Source organism: Panthera pardus, unplaced genomic scaffold (genome assembly GCF_024362965.1).
Source record: "Panthera pardus isolate Hobbes unplaced genomic scaffold, ASM2436296v1 HiC_scaffold_13, whole genome shotgun sequence".
Lineage (NCBI taxonomy): Eukaryota > Metazoa > Chordata > Mammalia > Carnivora > Felidae > Panthera > Panthera pardus.
The window spans coordinates 204,652,950-204,668,981 of record NW_026526688.1 but is presented as its reverse complement, the minus strand read 5'-3'; the positions used below and the strand labels follow the sequence as shown (position 1 = coordinate 204,668,981).

General features: G+C 54.6%; 1 protein-coding gene across 4 annotated transcripts in view; it reads left to right on the top strand.

Moving 5' to 3' along the window:
- The window catches only part of PCGF3 (polycomb group ring finger 3), a 52,694-nt gene that overhangs the window by 11,982 nt on the left and 24,680 nt on the right, over positions 1-16,032 (top strand). For 3 of the 4 annotated variants that reach the window (XM_019436851.2, XM_019436853.2, XM_019436854.2), the window contains exons 2-6: positions 3,513-3,553; positions 3,874-4,026; positions 8,350-8,467; positions 9,770-9,866; positions 13,257-13,312. In XM_019436851.2, the coding sequence (XP_019292396.1) occupies positions 8,359-8,467; positions 9,770-9,866; positions 13,257-13,312 (262 nt within the window). In that variant the 5' untranslated portion in view covers positions 3,513-3,553; positions 3,874-4,026; positions 8,350-8,358. The remainder of the gene's footprint in view (positions 1-3,512; positions 3,554-3,873; positions 4,027-8,349; positions 8,468-9,769; positions 9,867-13,256; positions 13,313-16,032) is intronic. The other variant, XM_019436852.2, reaches the window with a different exon arrangement.

Here is a 16,032-nt window from a genome sequence, read left to right as displayed (position 1 = left end):
ATCTAGAAAAATACAACTTAGCAAAGCTAATGAAAAAGCAAGTGGATGGGACGCCTGGGGGGCTCAGTCAGTTGAGCATCTGACTCTTGATTTCAGCTCAAGTCCCGATCTCATGGTTTGTGGGATCGAGCCCCACGTCGGGCCCTGTGCTGACATCTCGGAGCCTGCTTGGGATTCTCTCTCTCACTCTCTCTGCCCTCTCCTGCTTGTGTGTTCTCACTCTAGTGCAAAATAAATAAATATACTTTAAAAAAATAATTGGAAAACTTTAAGATTCTTGTAAGATGTGGTTAACGAAAGGAAGGGATGACCCCTGGGTGTTTGCACAAGGGGGTGGATGCAGGTCCCTTCTCCTGAAGGGTCCCCGGGGCAGGTGGGCCTAAGGAGGGTCCGAGCCGCACGGGAAGTTGGGACCAGCCGGAGGGGGTGCTTCCGTCGGGGACCCCACGGTCACGGAGCCTCCATCGTGCCTCGCATCTGTGGGCAAGGCACACCATATAACGCTGTCCTCACTCAGCTGCGGCTGAGGCCCGAGGGCCTGAGCTCTGGAGCCCACTTGCTGTGTGTGCTGGCACGGGAAGGTACCCCCAGTGGTTGACTAGTTATAAAAACCGCATTGTAATGCATCATATTGTAGTCCGAGGTTGGCTTTTTAGTAAAGATGGAGATCTGTGTATGCGTGTGAAAAGTATTTAAGTGTAAACCCACAGAGGGAAATACACCTTCACACTAAGGACGACAGCTCCTTTTTGGTGATTAGGGTTGTAGGGTTTTTTTTTTTCCTTAATATTATTCTTTACTTTCCAAATCACGTTCAGTAAATGTGCGTATTGCTTTCATATTGCAAAAGAAACCCAATGTACTTACCTAAAGGACAGTAATGCAGGATGTGGGTGCAATACGGGGAGGGCGGGGTGGGGAAGTGTCCACTGAGCAGTGCCCAGGGGCTCGGAGGGAGGGCATGCTCCAGATCGTGGAGCAGTGTGCAGCAGAGTGGCCGGGACGGAGGCACTGGCCTCACAGGAAGGACTGTTAGTGGTGGAGGAGGCTGATTGCAGGGGCGGGTCGAGGTGAGTGGACAGGGAGGCAGGACCTCTTCACACAAGCATGGCTGCCTCTGGGTCCGAGGTGTGCCTGATGCACCACCCACGCCCTTCTGGAATGCTCCAGCACCAGTGCAGCCAGCCTCCGTGCACCTCGGCAGGGAGCCACCTGGGAGAGGCTCGGGTCTCGGACCGGAGGGGTTGGCCAGACCACGGTTGGGGCAGTGACCAGTGATCTTGGATACAGGTTGTGTTGGTAGCGTCCTTGTCACTGGAATCTCGTCAAGAGCAGTTTGATGGAGTCAGGGGGTGGCAGATGCAAGGGAAAAGAGTGCGCTGGTGTGGGGGGCCTGTAACACCCTCGCTGAGTTTAGCTTGCATTTTCTGGGTTACTAGTGAAGCTGAACATTTGAAAATATGCCTGCTTGGATTTCCTCTTTTGTGAAGTGCCCGTGGTTCCTCGTACGGCCCGGAGCCGACGTTGGCAGATGTCTTGTGTAAAGAACCGGACGGCAAATACCTTAGCTTTTTGGGTCATCTGGTGTCGAGAGTCCTCAGTCCCAAAGCAGTCACAGACGGGACACAGGTGAGGGGGCGCGGCAGGCCCCATCTCGCTTTGTTTACAGGCCAGCCTTGCCGAGCCCTGTCTGGACTGTAGTCTTACCCACGGGGGTGTTTTCGTCCACCGTGGCCTTTTCCACTCTTGTGGTTTTCGATTATCTGATGCCCTTCTCTTTAACCAAGTTGCTCTTCTTAGGGCAGTCCGTCTGTGGTTAGCGCCTTCTGATTGTTTGGTAACCTTTTCTCACTGAGGTCAAGATGATGTCCTCCCCGGGATCTTCTCACGTCTTGAATTGTGCTTTCACACGCGGGCTTCATCCACCTGGAATTGATTGTTTGGGGGTGAGGTAGGGGAGATCCCCGTTACGAGGTAGTAAGAGTCGGTTTTCCTGTTTCATCACTAGGGATGGCGTTGACGGTAGTTTTCTTCATTGTAAAATGCACTTTTTGTGGAGGTGTCGTCTACACAGCCTGAAGCTCACCACAGTCTTCGGTGTGGCTGGCGTCTCTTGGTGCATCTGTGACCGCTCCCCAGTCCCGACCCCGACTGTTCATCCCCACAGACTTCCAGCCACCAGTCCCTGCCGCCGGCCGGTCCACGGGCGCCCAAATCTGCCTTTTCTAGAATCGTGTGTGCACTGGGACGCGCACTGTGTGGTCCTCGTGTCTGGCTTCTTGCCTGCAGCGCAGATTTCGCCCCTTGTTCATTTTGGTTGCTGAGAAGTACCAGCTGTGTGGATGGGGCACTTTCCGACTCCCACCACCCGTCGACGGGCACTGTAGCTGTTTCCAGTGCGGGCTGTTATGAATAAAGCTGCTTTGAACATTCAGGCATAAGCCTTTGAGTGCGTATTCGTGTTTGTGTCTCTTTTAAATTAGAGAACTTTTATTAGCTTCTAAATTGGTGAAGAGGTTTTGGTGGTTTTTTTTAATGTTTATTTTTGAGAGAGAGAGAGAGAGAGAGAGAGAGAGAGAGAGAGAGCCCGCAAGCAGGGGAGGGGCAGAGAGAGTGGGAGACAAAGAAATCCAAACAGCTCCAGGCTCCGAGCTGTCAGCACAGAGCCTGACGTGGGGCTCGAACCCACGAACCATGAGATCATGACCTGAGCCAAAGTTGGATGCTCAACCGACCAAGCCACCCAGGCATCTAAGAGTTTTTTTAAAGTCATGAATGGATAATGAATTTTATCAAATGACTTCTGTGCATCTTTGGGAAGATCTTGTTATTTTTCTCCTTTTTTGTCTTTTGTGAAATTGCTTCTTCTTCTCATATTAAGCCCCCTTGTATTTTGGGGTAAACCCAGCTTGTGAGGCACGAACCTCCTTCTCAGACACTGCTGGGTCAGGTGACTCCACGTGCTGTGACTTTGACAGTAATGTCCACCAGTGAGGTCAGTCTGATTTTCCTTCCAGTTCTGATCTGGTGGGTGTGGATGTTAGTTTCATAAAAAGAGTTGGAAAATACCGTCTTATTGATTCTCCAAGTGGACTTGTTTGAGTAGGTTTGCTTTGGCTCCTTGAACGCTTGGTAGGACTGCCCTCGAGACGATAGGCCTTCACAGACCTTCACCCTGGCTCCTCGGGCTTCATAACATGGGATGTCCCCTGCCTGCCCCCACAACTCCCACATGCTCCCCGCGCACTGCCTGTCTCCCGTGCCCTTCCAGCCCACCAGCCCCTGGGCCTCAGTGACACCAGACTGCCACTGAGATCTGCCCGTGTGTCTTCGGTCGGTCCTGGTTCTTCACTGTCTCAATTCTTACTTTTCTCTTGGTTTGAAGCAAGCAAACGAACAGACCGGTGTAGCTGGGCAAAGCCAAAGCTGCTGGTCTGGGGACGTGGGGGGAACACGGGCTCTGTGTGGCCAGCACGTGTGGGATGACGCTCCCGTGTTGTGTGTCTCCACAGGCTTCAAGATGTAGCGGAGGGCTCCGGGCTGCCGTGTACAGGTAAGTGCGGTTTGAATTTTCTTTCAGTGCATGCAAATTGCTTAAATGTACCTTGGGTTGTACTTTGTGAGATCATGGTAGCCATAGAAGAAGTCAGTTCCTTCTGACTCCTTTCACATGTCTTCTCTGACAGCTCTGGAGGAGATTAGGGCACAGCCACTTACACATGTTCAAGTTTTCTCTTCATTAACACTTCTGCTTGACTCTGTCGTGTTGTTTGCTACGTGAGACTCACCTAAAAGTTCTAGAAAGAACTTAATGGCAGGACTGTGTGCATCAGACATAAAAGACGTGAAATAACACGTGCGTTTCTGTGCCAGAAGATGGACAGAGAGCAAGGGACGGAGGGGAGGCACGGAAGCGAAGACCCGCAGGGCAGAGTGAGGCCGCTGGCGAGGTGCCCCAGTGTCAGAGCAGCGGCCTGAGCGCCCAATGCGAGGGCAGGAGGAGGGGGCCGAAGACGTCTAGAGGAGGTGAGGCACGGCGTCCCCAGGGCCCCCAGCCCTCCGTTCCCACAGCCACTGGTGTCGGGTGGGGAGGAGTCCACAGCCGTGAGAAGCCCACCGTTGAGACAGGGCCACGTGCTCACATTCGCTGCCGGCATCCCCTGGTGTCCCTCCTGCCAGGAGGTCGGAGACGGGCCAGGCCAGGCGTCTCGGGGTTTGCCGGCAGGTGCCGCTTGTGGAGGGTGCGGGACTGGAAGCTTTGCACCCCTTTTGCTCTTTGCACCCCCACCTGGTGTCCAGTGTCCAGTGCTGAGTAGGGGCCGCCGAGCATGGGAGGTGCAGGGGCGGTGACAGTGGACATTTCCCTCCTGAGTGCAGCTCCTTGTGGGCCTGGGGGCAGGACGGTGGCTGGCCATGGGGCCCAGCGTGGGCCGAGCGGGCACTCGGCGGCAGGGGTCTCTCAAGTCCGCCCTCGTCTCCGAATGCGGTGGTCAGCAGGCAGAGGGTTCCTCTGCCAGGCTGTCAGGGCCATCCCCTCAGCCAGGTGCTGCGCTTGGGTGGCCCGCCCCTCCACCTTCCCTTGTCCCCTGTGACCTCCCTCCCTCGGGGCTCGTCCGGGGTTCCCTGGCGGTGAGACTCTTGTAGTGGGAGTCTCCGAGGGATGCTGTGTCTTTCGCAGCTTGAAGGCACTCCTGCCGCCCATCTGGTGCCCACCTGCCGTCACCTGGTCACTCAGGAAGTGACATCTACGCAGTGTCTCCGCACTGAGGCCCTGCTCTCACTCTGCCTGAAAAGTGGTAGGGGGTCTTTGAGCCTGAATCTTCTCTTCCTCAACAAAGCCTCCACTGGTGACTCCCGAATAAATTGTCACCGCAGTTACTAAGGTGGTGGTGACTCCTACTCCACACGATCAGCTCACCTTCTTCTGGAAAGACACGTGTTCCTTTCTTACTCATCTGTCTCCCTGTGGACTCGTGAGCTTCTGGGTTGTTCTGTCAATTGTCATCTGATTCATTCTGTTCGCCTAATGATAGTTACTGCTTATCTTGAAGTTCTAGTTGCCCCCGGGGTGTCTAGCGGGGCCCCTTTGAGCTGGGGCCAGGCCCCCCTGCTCCAGTTCTGTTACCTTCCGGGCCCAGCCTTGGGTCAGTCACCTACTCACGCACCCTGGTTCCTCGTGGTGGATAGTGCTGTAAGCTGGGACCTAGGCTGCCAGGGAGGCTTACTCCCAGGCCCTCTCAGTGGATAGAGCTGGGGAGGGGGTGTGGAGTCCACAGCCACATGCACCCACACGTCTTTATCTCTTTACCCACCTCCTCATAAGCATGAGCTCACACTGACCCTGGTCCCTCAAGGGGCCAGAGGCCCTGTCAGTGCCGGCGCGACCATGGCCTCTGTTTTGTCCTTATGCATCTGCTTGTCACCCTCATGCAGGGCCACGCCAGTCTTCTCCACGTCGTTCTGATTTCAGTGTGTGTGCTACTGAAGCGAGCACTGTTGCGGCTTTCGTTTCGTGGTTCAGTTACCTGGGGGTTGGGAAGACACTTTGTCGCCGAGCACATTCCTGTCTGACGGGAATATTTGCGTGTGGTCACATCCTCAGTGGCTGGCTTGGAAACAGCTCCTATAGAGGGCTGTGGACATGAGGGCAGCACTCCCTGGGGCCAGTGCGGGGCCTCACGCCAGAGTCCTTCCATGTCGGCAGGGCCCTGTTTCCTGCTCTGCTTTGCTTGGGATGATTCCTGGGTTTCCCTTCTCTCGGGTGTCGTTCTCTATCTGTCTTTTTTTTTTTTCTCCTTTTTCCTGGCTCCACACGGTGGTGCTGGGTTCCCAGGTCAGTCACCTGGCTGGCCTCAGTGCACACACTCGCTGAGGACAGACTTTACTAGATTCCTAGTAACGTCCGTGAACCCTGACCCACAGACACACCTCGCTGCAGGGAGTTAGGAAAGGTCATCTCCAGTGGAGACCATGTGTCTGCTGCAGCCTGATGTGCAGGGAGGAGAGACGTGGGCGAACGCCTAGGAGTGTCAGCTTCCCCCTCACTCTCCGTGGAAAGCCCAAAGCGGTACTGTGGTCGAGAGACCCGCCGCGTTCCATCAGCGACGTTAGTGGGGCGGTCTTGCTGATTGCATTCGTTTGCTCTGATAGTCTGTGGGTGCCACTGGGTCTCAGGATGGGTGACGGTGTGCCTCCAGATCCTTGCTCCCTCCGGGTCCCTCACTGCCTCTTCTAGCCGAGAGCCCTGGCCAGGCCCACGGCGGCGGGCGTGGCGGGCATTTGCCCTCGGACTTCACGCGAATGGAAGTGGGTCTGAAGTCCCCCAAGTGGCTTGCTTTCTTTTTCATTTTCCTTAAATGGCATCGAGCAGTGAACGTCCTCGCTGGCGGCCTGGGAGCCGTGTGCGCGACGGCCACTGGGTGCGGCCGGCCACCCTCAGTGATGCCTTTGACTCTGATGTCTCGGAGCATCTGTTTCTGTTAGTCATCTTACCGGGAAGACATCCGTTCTGTAAGTATTTTCCGGAGCAGCGTTTTGTGTGGGTTTCCTGCTGCTGCTGCAACGAAGGGCCACAGGCTCGGTGGCTACAGCAGCACAGACGTGTCACCTGACGGTTCTAAATGTCAGGGGTCCAAAGGGTCTCAACTGGGCTATAGTGAAGGTGCCCGCGGGGCTGGCTCCTTCTGGCTTCAGGGGAAAATGGATCTTTGTCTCTTCCAGGCACCCCACCCTTGGTTCATGGCCAGCAGCCTACCACTCCCAGTCTCTCTGACTCGGACCCTCCCATCTCCCCTTTTAAGGGCCCTGTGATGACAGGGGGTCTGTGGGGTCATCTGGGACCATCTCCCAGCTCAAGGACTTTTTGCCTTGTGAGGTGACACGCAGATTTTGGAGTAGGACATGTAGTAGGACAGTAGTTACACCTCCTGACACAGCTCCGGAGATGCGGTGACAGAACCCAACCTCACGGAGCCTGTGGTCCAGCCAGGGAGACGGGGAAAGCTGGAGCAGAGCAGGAAGGGGCCCCGGGACAGAGACAACATGTCGGCACTTTGGTGCACAGATGATTGGACTTTGATGATGCCATGTTGTGTGCAGCGCTGACGTTGTGTGTGATAGTGACAGGGATCAGCAGGCGGCCCAAGGCGGGGGCTTCTGTGTGCCCCCCTGCTTCTGGGCCTGGGCTTTCCTGAGCCAAGAGGCTCCTGAGTCCCGGGGAGGGGTCCTGGAGGGCTGGTTGGGCTTTCCCTGGACAGGGCAGGGGGAAGCGGGGGAGGGTCTGGAGCTCATGCCGGCTAAATGAAATCGCTTTCCGAGCCAGTCCTCGGTGGCGGTTTTCTGTGATTTGCCATTTGAAACAATTGCAGCGGACATCTTTTTTTTTTCTTTTTCTTCTTTTAACGTTTACTCGTTTTTGAGAGACAGAGAGAGACAGAGTACAAGCAGGGGAGGGGCAGAGAGAGAGGGAGACACAGAATCTGAAGCAGACTCCAGGCTCCCAGCTGTCAGCACAGAGCCCGACGTGGGACTCAAACTCATGAACTGTGAGATCATGACCTGAGCCACAGTCGGATGCTTAACCGACTGAGCCACCCAGGTGCCCCTGCGGCAAACATCTGTTGAACTTGTCCAGTTATTAGGATAAATGTCTAGAAATGGGATGGCTCCTGTTCCATCTGGGCACATCTGGGCCCCTCTTACTGCCTGCTTCCCTGGGTCTTGTCGGGACTGGACATTGACTTTCCTGACCCTTCTGATGTCAGAATCACGTGGTGTGACTGTTTGTATCAAGGTCTCATCGAAGGACTTTGCTTCTCCTTCAGGTTTGGCCAGTGCTGCCCTTGCTGGTGCCCCTTGGGGTCATTCATCCCCTAGGTTTACAGAAGAGCCAGAAGCTCTAGGAGTGACCCCTCAGCCTCCTGCCCCAGACTCAGCACAGCCCGCCTATTCTCCCAGCCTGTCTCCCTGCACCTTCACGACCCTCCTTCACTTGCCTGCCACCTCACCAGCTGGCCTCAGCTCAGTCCTGAGCAGGAGGGGTCAGGGGAGCCGAGAGGGGCAGTGCCACAGGTGGTTAAGGGAATAGTAACGTTTGCAGAGAGCTGCCCATCAGGTGTTTGGCGGGACAGTCCCAGTCCTCTGTGGGAGGACTTTTGGCAGTTCCTTCTCCAGACAGAAGTCGGCCCACAGAGCCTTTGTGGCTTGGACCTGCCCTGGCAGGTGGCAGCCTCTGTCCACATGATGCTGTGCCCTCCTGGAAGGATGTGCTGTAACTTGATTTACATTTAGCCTGAACCTTTGACAACACATGGGAGTATTTCAGATATTGATACTGGTTTTCTCTTCTAGAAGCCAAAGATGTTGACCAGAAAGATTAAACTCTGGGACATAAATGCCCACATCACCTGCCGCCTGTGCAGTGGATATCTCATCGACGCGACCACGGTGACCGAGTGTCTGCATACGTGTACGTGGATAATATTCTAGAACATGGCCTTTGACAGCTGTGGGGGGTGTGTGTGTGTGAACTGTCTGCATATGTGTATGGTGGAATGATCTAGAACATGCCTTTGACAGCTGTGGGAGGGGTGTGTGTGGACTGTCTGCATATGTGTTTGGCAGAATGTTCTAGAACGTGGCCTTTGACAACTTCCAGCCTTGTGCTTTCTTAATACTTGTGGTTTCTTATTTTTCCTTCCTTCCTTCCTTCCTTCCTTCCTTCCTTCCTTCCTTCCTTCCTTCTTTCCTTCCTTCCTTCCTTCCTTCCTTCCTTTCTCCACCAAAAGCTTTTAGCTCAAACACAAAGCAAAACACAGAAGCAGGAATAAAGATCTTAAAAATAAATCAGAAAAATTACTTCAAATTAAAAACATTGTGGGTACTTTCAGTAGAGATACCATTTAGGAAAGCTAAGTACAGGAAAAATTTAATTATTTCTATGTAACAGCAAAACCAGTAACTGTTATGACAGAATATTCATTTCTAGTGGACAGAAAGGCTTCCTTTTTAAATTTTTCCAAATGAATTCCTTTAACGTTTTAAACACAAGAATGTGGTTCGGCTCCTCACGACTAATAAGCCTGTGTTCTGATGTTTAGAAGACTCTTAGCTGTGCCGAGCTTGCGGTTTTAATGCCCCAGCTCAGCAGGAGATGCTGCTGTTTACCCCGAAGCATAGTCACCGCTGGGGTGGTTGAGGAGTCAGGCCGGAGTGTCTCCGCTGGCTGTGGTAGGCACGCCGTGTAGATAGGGTCTTTGCAATACAGCCAATGGGTGTAATGCAGATGACTTTTGACTGTGTGTTTTCCACTTCAGAAAATAAAATATTCGACCCCTTAGGTAGAACTTTCATTTTAAAGGTAACTATAGTTTTTGGATTATTATTTTCATTGAATTTCCTTGAATTTTGGTGTACAAAGAAAATCTTGTGGTCTTTTTTTACACACATGAAAATTGTAATTATTGGCCCCTATGGTGAAGATATTTGGGGGAGACAAGTACTTTCTGATGATTTCTCAGCTCTTGGCCTCTGAACACCTATTCACTTAGGTTCTTTGCCCCTCTTATCCCTGCACCTCAAATCTGCTGAGTGAGGCCGCTGACTGAGCGCCTGGGGCTTCTCCGTCGTTGCTGAGACCTGAGAGGTGGCAGCTCCATCACAGCAGCCACGTGCGAGGTGGCCTGCGCCTCAGCCCCCGTGTGTGCCGTGCCCGAGGGGGTGCTGGCATCTCCCTCCCTGGTTACTTTCTGACACAAGTGTGCTTTCGCAGTCTGTCGGAGCTGCCTGGTCAAGTATTTGGAGGAGAACAACACCTGCCCCACGTGTAGGATCGTGATCCACCAGAGCCACCCGCTGCAGTACATTGGGTAAGTGTGCCCAGGTCCCGGTCCCAAAGCCACAGCTTCGGCATCTCCCGGTGTGTCAGGGACCCGCCCAGCGCGGGACACGTGACCACGTACGGCAGCCGATCCAGCCAAGTCAGGCCAGTGAGCGCTGGGGCTGTTCCCATAAGTTTCCAGGAATATTTGCTCAAATTGAGTATTTTGAGGAACCTCAGGACCCACCTGTATTTCACTAGTTTTGCAATAAATTGGCTGAAGTTTACTCTGAAGTGGATAGCAGCCCCTGGTCCACCTTCCTGTCATGGGACAAGTGGTCCTAGGCCCCGGGTGGCTGCCCCTTGTGTGTGGCCTGCGTCTTGCTCCCCGCAGCTGGTGCTGCAAAGAGTCCCCTCCTTTGGTTTCGGGGAGATCGGACCCCCTTGGAATCAGCACCATTTGTGAGGGAGGCGTCAGGGAGTTGGCACGACCAGACTTGGGGGTCAGGCTATGATGGGCAGGAAGTGCTGGCTTATGGCTTTTACGCAGAGTTTTAAATGACTTCAGATTTGGCTGGGGGGGGGGGGTGCTCTAAAGGAAGCCAAGCGCTGCCTGCACCACATGGGAGCAGCAGAGGTAGGTCTGAATATATGTTTTGAAGGAAGAGAGGGACGTGTGTCTCCACTTCCCAAGTTGTGAAGTATGTCGTGTGCGCACAAGGCGTTGAAAAACACATGAATGGCTTATAATGGCACAGCAAGAAACCACTCCCAGATGGAGAAGTAGAAATCACCAGGCCCAGAAGCCCCCGCCCCACCCTGGCCGCTGTCCCCACACAACATAGCTTAGTCTCCTGTGGTCCGGCTCGCTACATGGGGAACCAGCTGTGTTTTCGTGGCCCTTGCCCTTGACCCAGCCTGTTCTCCAGACGGGTCTCTGTTAGTGGGGAGGTCTGTGCAGGTGGACAGCAGGGTGTCCTCTGTGGGCCCTCCGTGCTGCTCTGGGCATTCCCGTGCAGGTGTCCCCCCTCTGTCGGCCCTCCGCAGGCTGCTGGGTTGTGGAGCTCCCGTGCCTTCCTGTGCGCTGCTGGGCTGCTGTGCCGGGCACCGTCTTGATGTGTCCTGTGGGTGCCTGTGGACTGCGTTCTGGCCACATGGTGGCTCCGTAGGGTATCTTGGCCTGTCGCCCTGATTACCAGTGAGCACGGTCCTTTCTCAGATGTCACCTGGCCACTCGGGCTGCCGGGAGATGTCTCTTCACATCTCATTTTTCTCTTGGGTTCTTTATTTTACTTGTTTGCTTTGAAGAAATGCTTTATATGCTCTGGGTACTAATTGTTGGCAGTGTGTGCACGTTACCTGCGTTGGGGGCATAGTCTTGCAGAGCACGGGGTTGCTTTCCTGACATGAACTGTAGAAGGCAGGTGGTGGTAGGGGCTTCATGCTAGTGGGAAGCTGTGGAGACCCTGCCCCCACCCCCACCCCCGTGCTCTGGGGAGACAGCAGGCAGGGCTGTCTGGAGAACTGAAGCCCTTTAGCAATCTGAGACCCCAGTGTTCCAGGCAGAGCCTAGCCTGCTGACACACAGGGGGGGCCGATGGGAAGAGAGCTGGCCAGGTGTGCAGGCCTGGGTCCAGAGGGCCAGGGCCAGCGAGACGGAGGTGCAGAGCTGGGAAAGATGCGCAGCCCCAAGGCCTGCTGTGGGCCCTGGGCTCCAGGGTGGCTCTTTCCTGGCAGTCCTGTCCCTTGCTGTTTGCTCCCTGTGCTCTGCCTAAAGCTACCCTGGCCCAGGGTGATTTTCTTGTTCTCCCCTCCTGATGCCAATTCTGCACTTGGCTCAGAGCCTTGTTCCTGACACAGCTTCTCCAGCCACACCTGGCCCAGCCTCCTGCTCTGATGCGCTACCCCCCACTGTGCAGCTGCCCCAAGGGAAGGGCTTTCAGCTTGGGGCTGGGGCAGTGTGGGGAGAGGGCAGTCAGGGCGGGGCGGCGGGGCCTGGGGGCACCGTGCGGGGCCCTGGGCAGTAACTTAGGCCTTACGAGGTGGGATGATGCCGAGTGGTGCTGGCCGCAGGCGGGTGCTGGGCCTGAGCTCCTGGTGCCCGTTGGATCCCTGAGGCAGCTCCACACTTCAGGCCTCATCTTAAAGCCAAGGGCTCTTGTCACGTGGGCCCAGCAGAGACCTCGGCACAAGCGAAGGGCTGGGAGAGGGTGTGTGGCCTGTGGCCTAGAGTGTAAACACGAAAGCCTCTTTCAAGGGGCTGCCCCTCCAAGAGCCTGGATGTGGCTGACACCAGGAGAAGCGCGCTGTGCTGTTCTGCCCTGCCTGCCAGCACCCTTTCCAAGGAGAGCCCCCCCAACCCCTCCCCTCAGCCCTATGGGTCTGTGGCCAGGCAGGCGGGGCCTGGCACGGTCATTCGGAGGACCCGGAGTCAAGCTCTGTGGCGGGGATCTCTCCACCATCCTCTCCTCGTGCAGTGGGGGGAGCTTTCCACAAGGCCGTGGGGGTGTCCTGCGTGCTGCGGGCCAGCTGTGGTCCATAATCTTCGCTGTGGGCACGTGCGCATCGTGGTCGGAAATTTGAGAAACCCTGCTTTGGTCTGCCACAACACAGGCTGAGATGTCAGACTGATGTCTGTTAGAACTTAAAAGTTCTTCCTGGTAATGGTGAATGAGGGTCTCTGCAGGCCCTGGTCACCCGCCGTTTGTGGCCTAACCGTGAGCCCATTGAGTGGCTGCTGTGTGCCCGGCCCTGGACTAGCCCTGACAGCTAAATGTCTAGAAGTTTTGTGGAACCCCATCGTTTATCCGTTATTTACATGCTACTTGTCTGGGTACTTACGGGTTTTCATTTTAACGCATGATGTTTGAAAATTAACGTTGATTTGAAAAGTTACTTAAACATTTGAATAAGTTACGTTTAAAAATAGCAAACTGGAGTAGAAACTATATTTGAAATGCTGTGCTTATATAACCTTTTCAGAAAACCTTTATAGGTAGATCTTAAGGACCACAGGGAGGGCCTGATCTTAGGGCCTTTCCTCTACATTATTCAGAACATGAAAGAAAAGTTTCCCGTCTAGTGGAGGCCCAGGAGGCACCGGTGGAAGAGGTGGGGGTGGGGGCCTGTGTGGCCCCTGGAGGCCGCATCTCTGGGTGTCCGGACCACGTTCAGCAGGCAGAGGGCACTCATCATCTAGAGGGTCTTGTCTGTGCCGCCATTCCTTGAAACTTCTAGAACCTGAATGAAATGATACATTGATTCAGGTTGTTTATAACTTTTGCTAGCACAAACATTTTTTTAAGTGCAAACTAGAAGCAAAACTCAAGCAAAATTTCAAATTCGCGATTGTGGAGTCTGATACCGTTAATGGAAAATGCGCACGGATTGTGGAAGTGGCGTTTCTAGCTAACCTCACCTGTTATGTTCTCTTTGCCAGTCATGACAGAACCATGCAGGACATTGTTTACAAACTGGTTCCAGGCCTTCAGGAAGGTAAGTGTCAGAACGTCCACCTGGACCCCTGAGTCTGCGGCTCAGCCTCTGAGCACTTTGCTCCTGGGGGTCCCGGCCCCGTCCCCTCTTTGGGAACAGCACCGTCTCGCTTGTCCCTGCTCTGAACTCGTGAGCGCCGTGTTGCTGGCTTCTCCCACTGTCTCTGTCTTGCCGAGCGTGCTGCCTTGTTGGGGCAGTGGGGGCACAGCAGGGCACGGGGGCAGCCTCCTCAGTCACACGCACACGGACGTGAAGCCGGTAACCAGTGTGTGGATAAAGTTTGACTGTATTTAAAGTCAAGTCTCACTGAGAATGAAGAAGAAACATTATGCAGTGTGAATACCCTCAAAGTGGAAATGGCTGTTCTTTTTCAACCTTTTCTGCAATTCTGAACGCAGAGACTGTTGCTCCCCCTCTTTGTGGGGCTGGTGATGGGGGAGGGGAGGGAGACACTGGCCTCAGAATCCCACTCAGGGTCTGATGGTGGGCGGGCGTGGTGGTGCTGGCTGATACAGCTCAGGTACACTTTGTTTTAAAGATAAGATATGTTAGGGATTCACTTGGGCTGTGTTTTCTCATTGTAATGTTTCGGAAGAGGGTTAAAATTTAAAATACAGCTTACTACCTTAGATCAAGAGATAGATAGTACACCTGGCTTTTCCTACAGAACTGTCCCCCCCCTCCCCCCGCCCCCCGGTTTATTTATCCTTGAGAGAGAGAGAGAGACAGAGACAGAGACAGAGCATGAGTGGGGGAGGGGCAGAAAGAGAGGGAGACACAGAATCCGAAGCAGGCTCCAGGCTCTGAGCTGTCAGCACAGAGCTCAACGCAGGGCTCGAACTCACGAATCGTGAGATAACGACCTGAGCCGAAGTCGGAGGCTTAACCGACCGAGCCACCCAGGCTCCCCTCTTACAGAACTTAAAGAATAATATTGTTAAGGTCTTTTTTGTGCCATTCACCAATTCACTCATACAAGAAGAATTCAAGTTTCCCGTAGAATGCGGACGGAAACAATCTTTTGATACCTAAAAGTTTTTGAGTCCTCAGAAAAGGCAAAGAATACGTCAAAATAAAATACCAGTAACTTGAAAAATGATCACAGGGTGTTTTAAACATAAGAGCCGGCAGAACCACATGTAGAACCCCATGTGTGTATTGCCCAGCCCCTGCAGCTCACGCAGAGCCCCGTTGCATCCTCTGCTTCCAGCCATCTTCCTGTCCCAGAAGATACCCTCCTTGTAACACGAGTAACCACAACACTTCGTAAACCTAAGGAAGTAGTAGTAATCCCTTCGGATCAAATACCTGCTCAGCGCCAGCATTTCTAGCTGCCTCGTGAACACCACATGTTTTGAGTTTCCTTGTTGTCATTTATTTTAATCAGGGTCCAGGTCAGGTCAGCCCCCAGGCCAACTGCTCTGCCCCGTCTCAGCCCCTCCTGTCACCAAGTCTGGACTTGTTGAGGAGGCCCCATTCCTGTGAACCGTTGGCGTCTGCAGGCCTGACAGGATTCTGACTCATGTTTTTGGGAAGCCCACCCCCGGGGGTTATTCCGCCTGGACGGGTGCAGTCGGCCTGGCTCCCGTGTCACCCCAGCCGCCCTGCCCCGGCAGAGCATCAGTCCACGATTCGTTAGAAGTGGCCAACCCGTGCCTGTCCTGGCGCCCAGCCCGGCCCGCGTGCCAGGTGGACCGCGGGGTTCCTGAGGCCCGTTTTGTACCGACCGGCAGATCGGAGCCCGTCTTTCCTTTGCGCACGGCACGCTGCCTTAGTTCTGGCCCCTCCGGCCACAGTCAGGGCCGTGTAAACGTACACATGTGTTCACAGTGCTTCGTGGTCCTTGTCCTTTCTGAAGCACGCGCCCCCCCCCCCATTCCCCCCCTCCCCCGTTGGCAGCTCCCGATACTGCCCTGGGAGTCTGGGGTGACCGGGCGGGTCCCGGGCTCCTCCTGTTGACTTCCTGCCCCAGGCAGTGCCAGCCATCTCCCCGCGGAGTCCAGGTGCCCTCAGTGTAGGGGTCGCACGGTGACAGAGTCGTAGTGGAGGGTTTGTTTGTGAAGAACGTGGTGCGGGTGTGTGATGACCCTGCATGTGGGACGTGCCCCTTCTTGCCCCTCGGGCAGGGTTTCTCTTCCAGCAGGCGCTCAGCTTCTCTCTTGCTCAGGCTCTCGGTCGCTTGCTGCCCCTAAGTAGAAGGAAACCCTTCCCGGCAGGAGGGCTTCCTCCACACAGTCTGTCTGCTTGTGCCAACAGTCGCAAACCCGGTTTCTCAGATGGAGTCCCCTTCCTGGCAGACGAGCTTCAGCTGACAAGGGCCGGAGGCAGCAGGATGCCTGCCCGTGCTGCCGTCCGGGCCTCCCGAGTGGCCGCTCCCCGGGGTTCGCTCCCCGCTGCTGGCCCCGCACCAACTCGGTTTCTCTGTTCCCTTGTAGACGAGGCCTTTTTGCTGGAGAGTTCATTGTTCAGTGGTCTGTTTCCTTTTTCAATAATTTTTAAAAACCTGTCTTTTAGAGGCAGCATTTTAAGTTTTTATTTACTTTGAGAGAAAGAGCATGCATGCACGCGAGCAGGGGAGGGACAGAGAGAGACAGGGGGAGGGAGAGAACGCCAAGCAGGCTCCACACTGTCGGCACCCAGCCCGACACGGGGCTCAGTTCCACCAACCATGAGATCATGACCCGAACCAAGATCAAGAGTCAGACGCTCAACTAACTGAG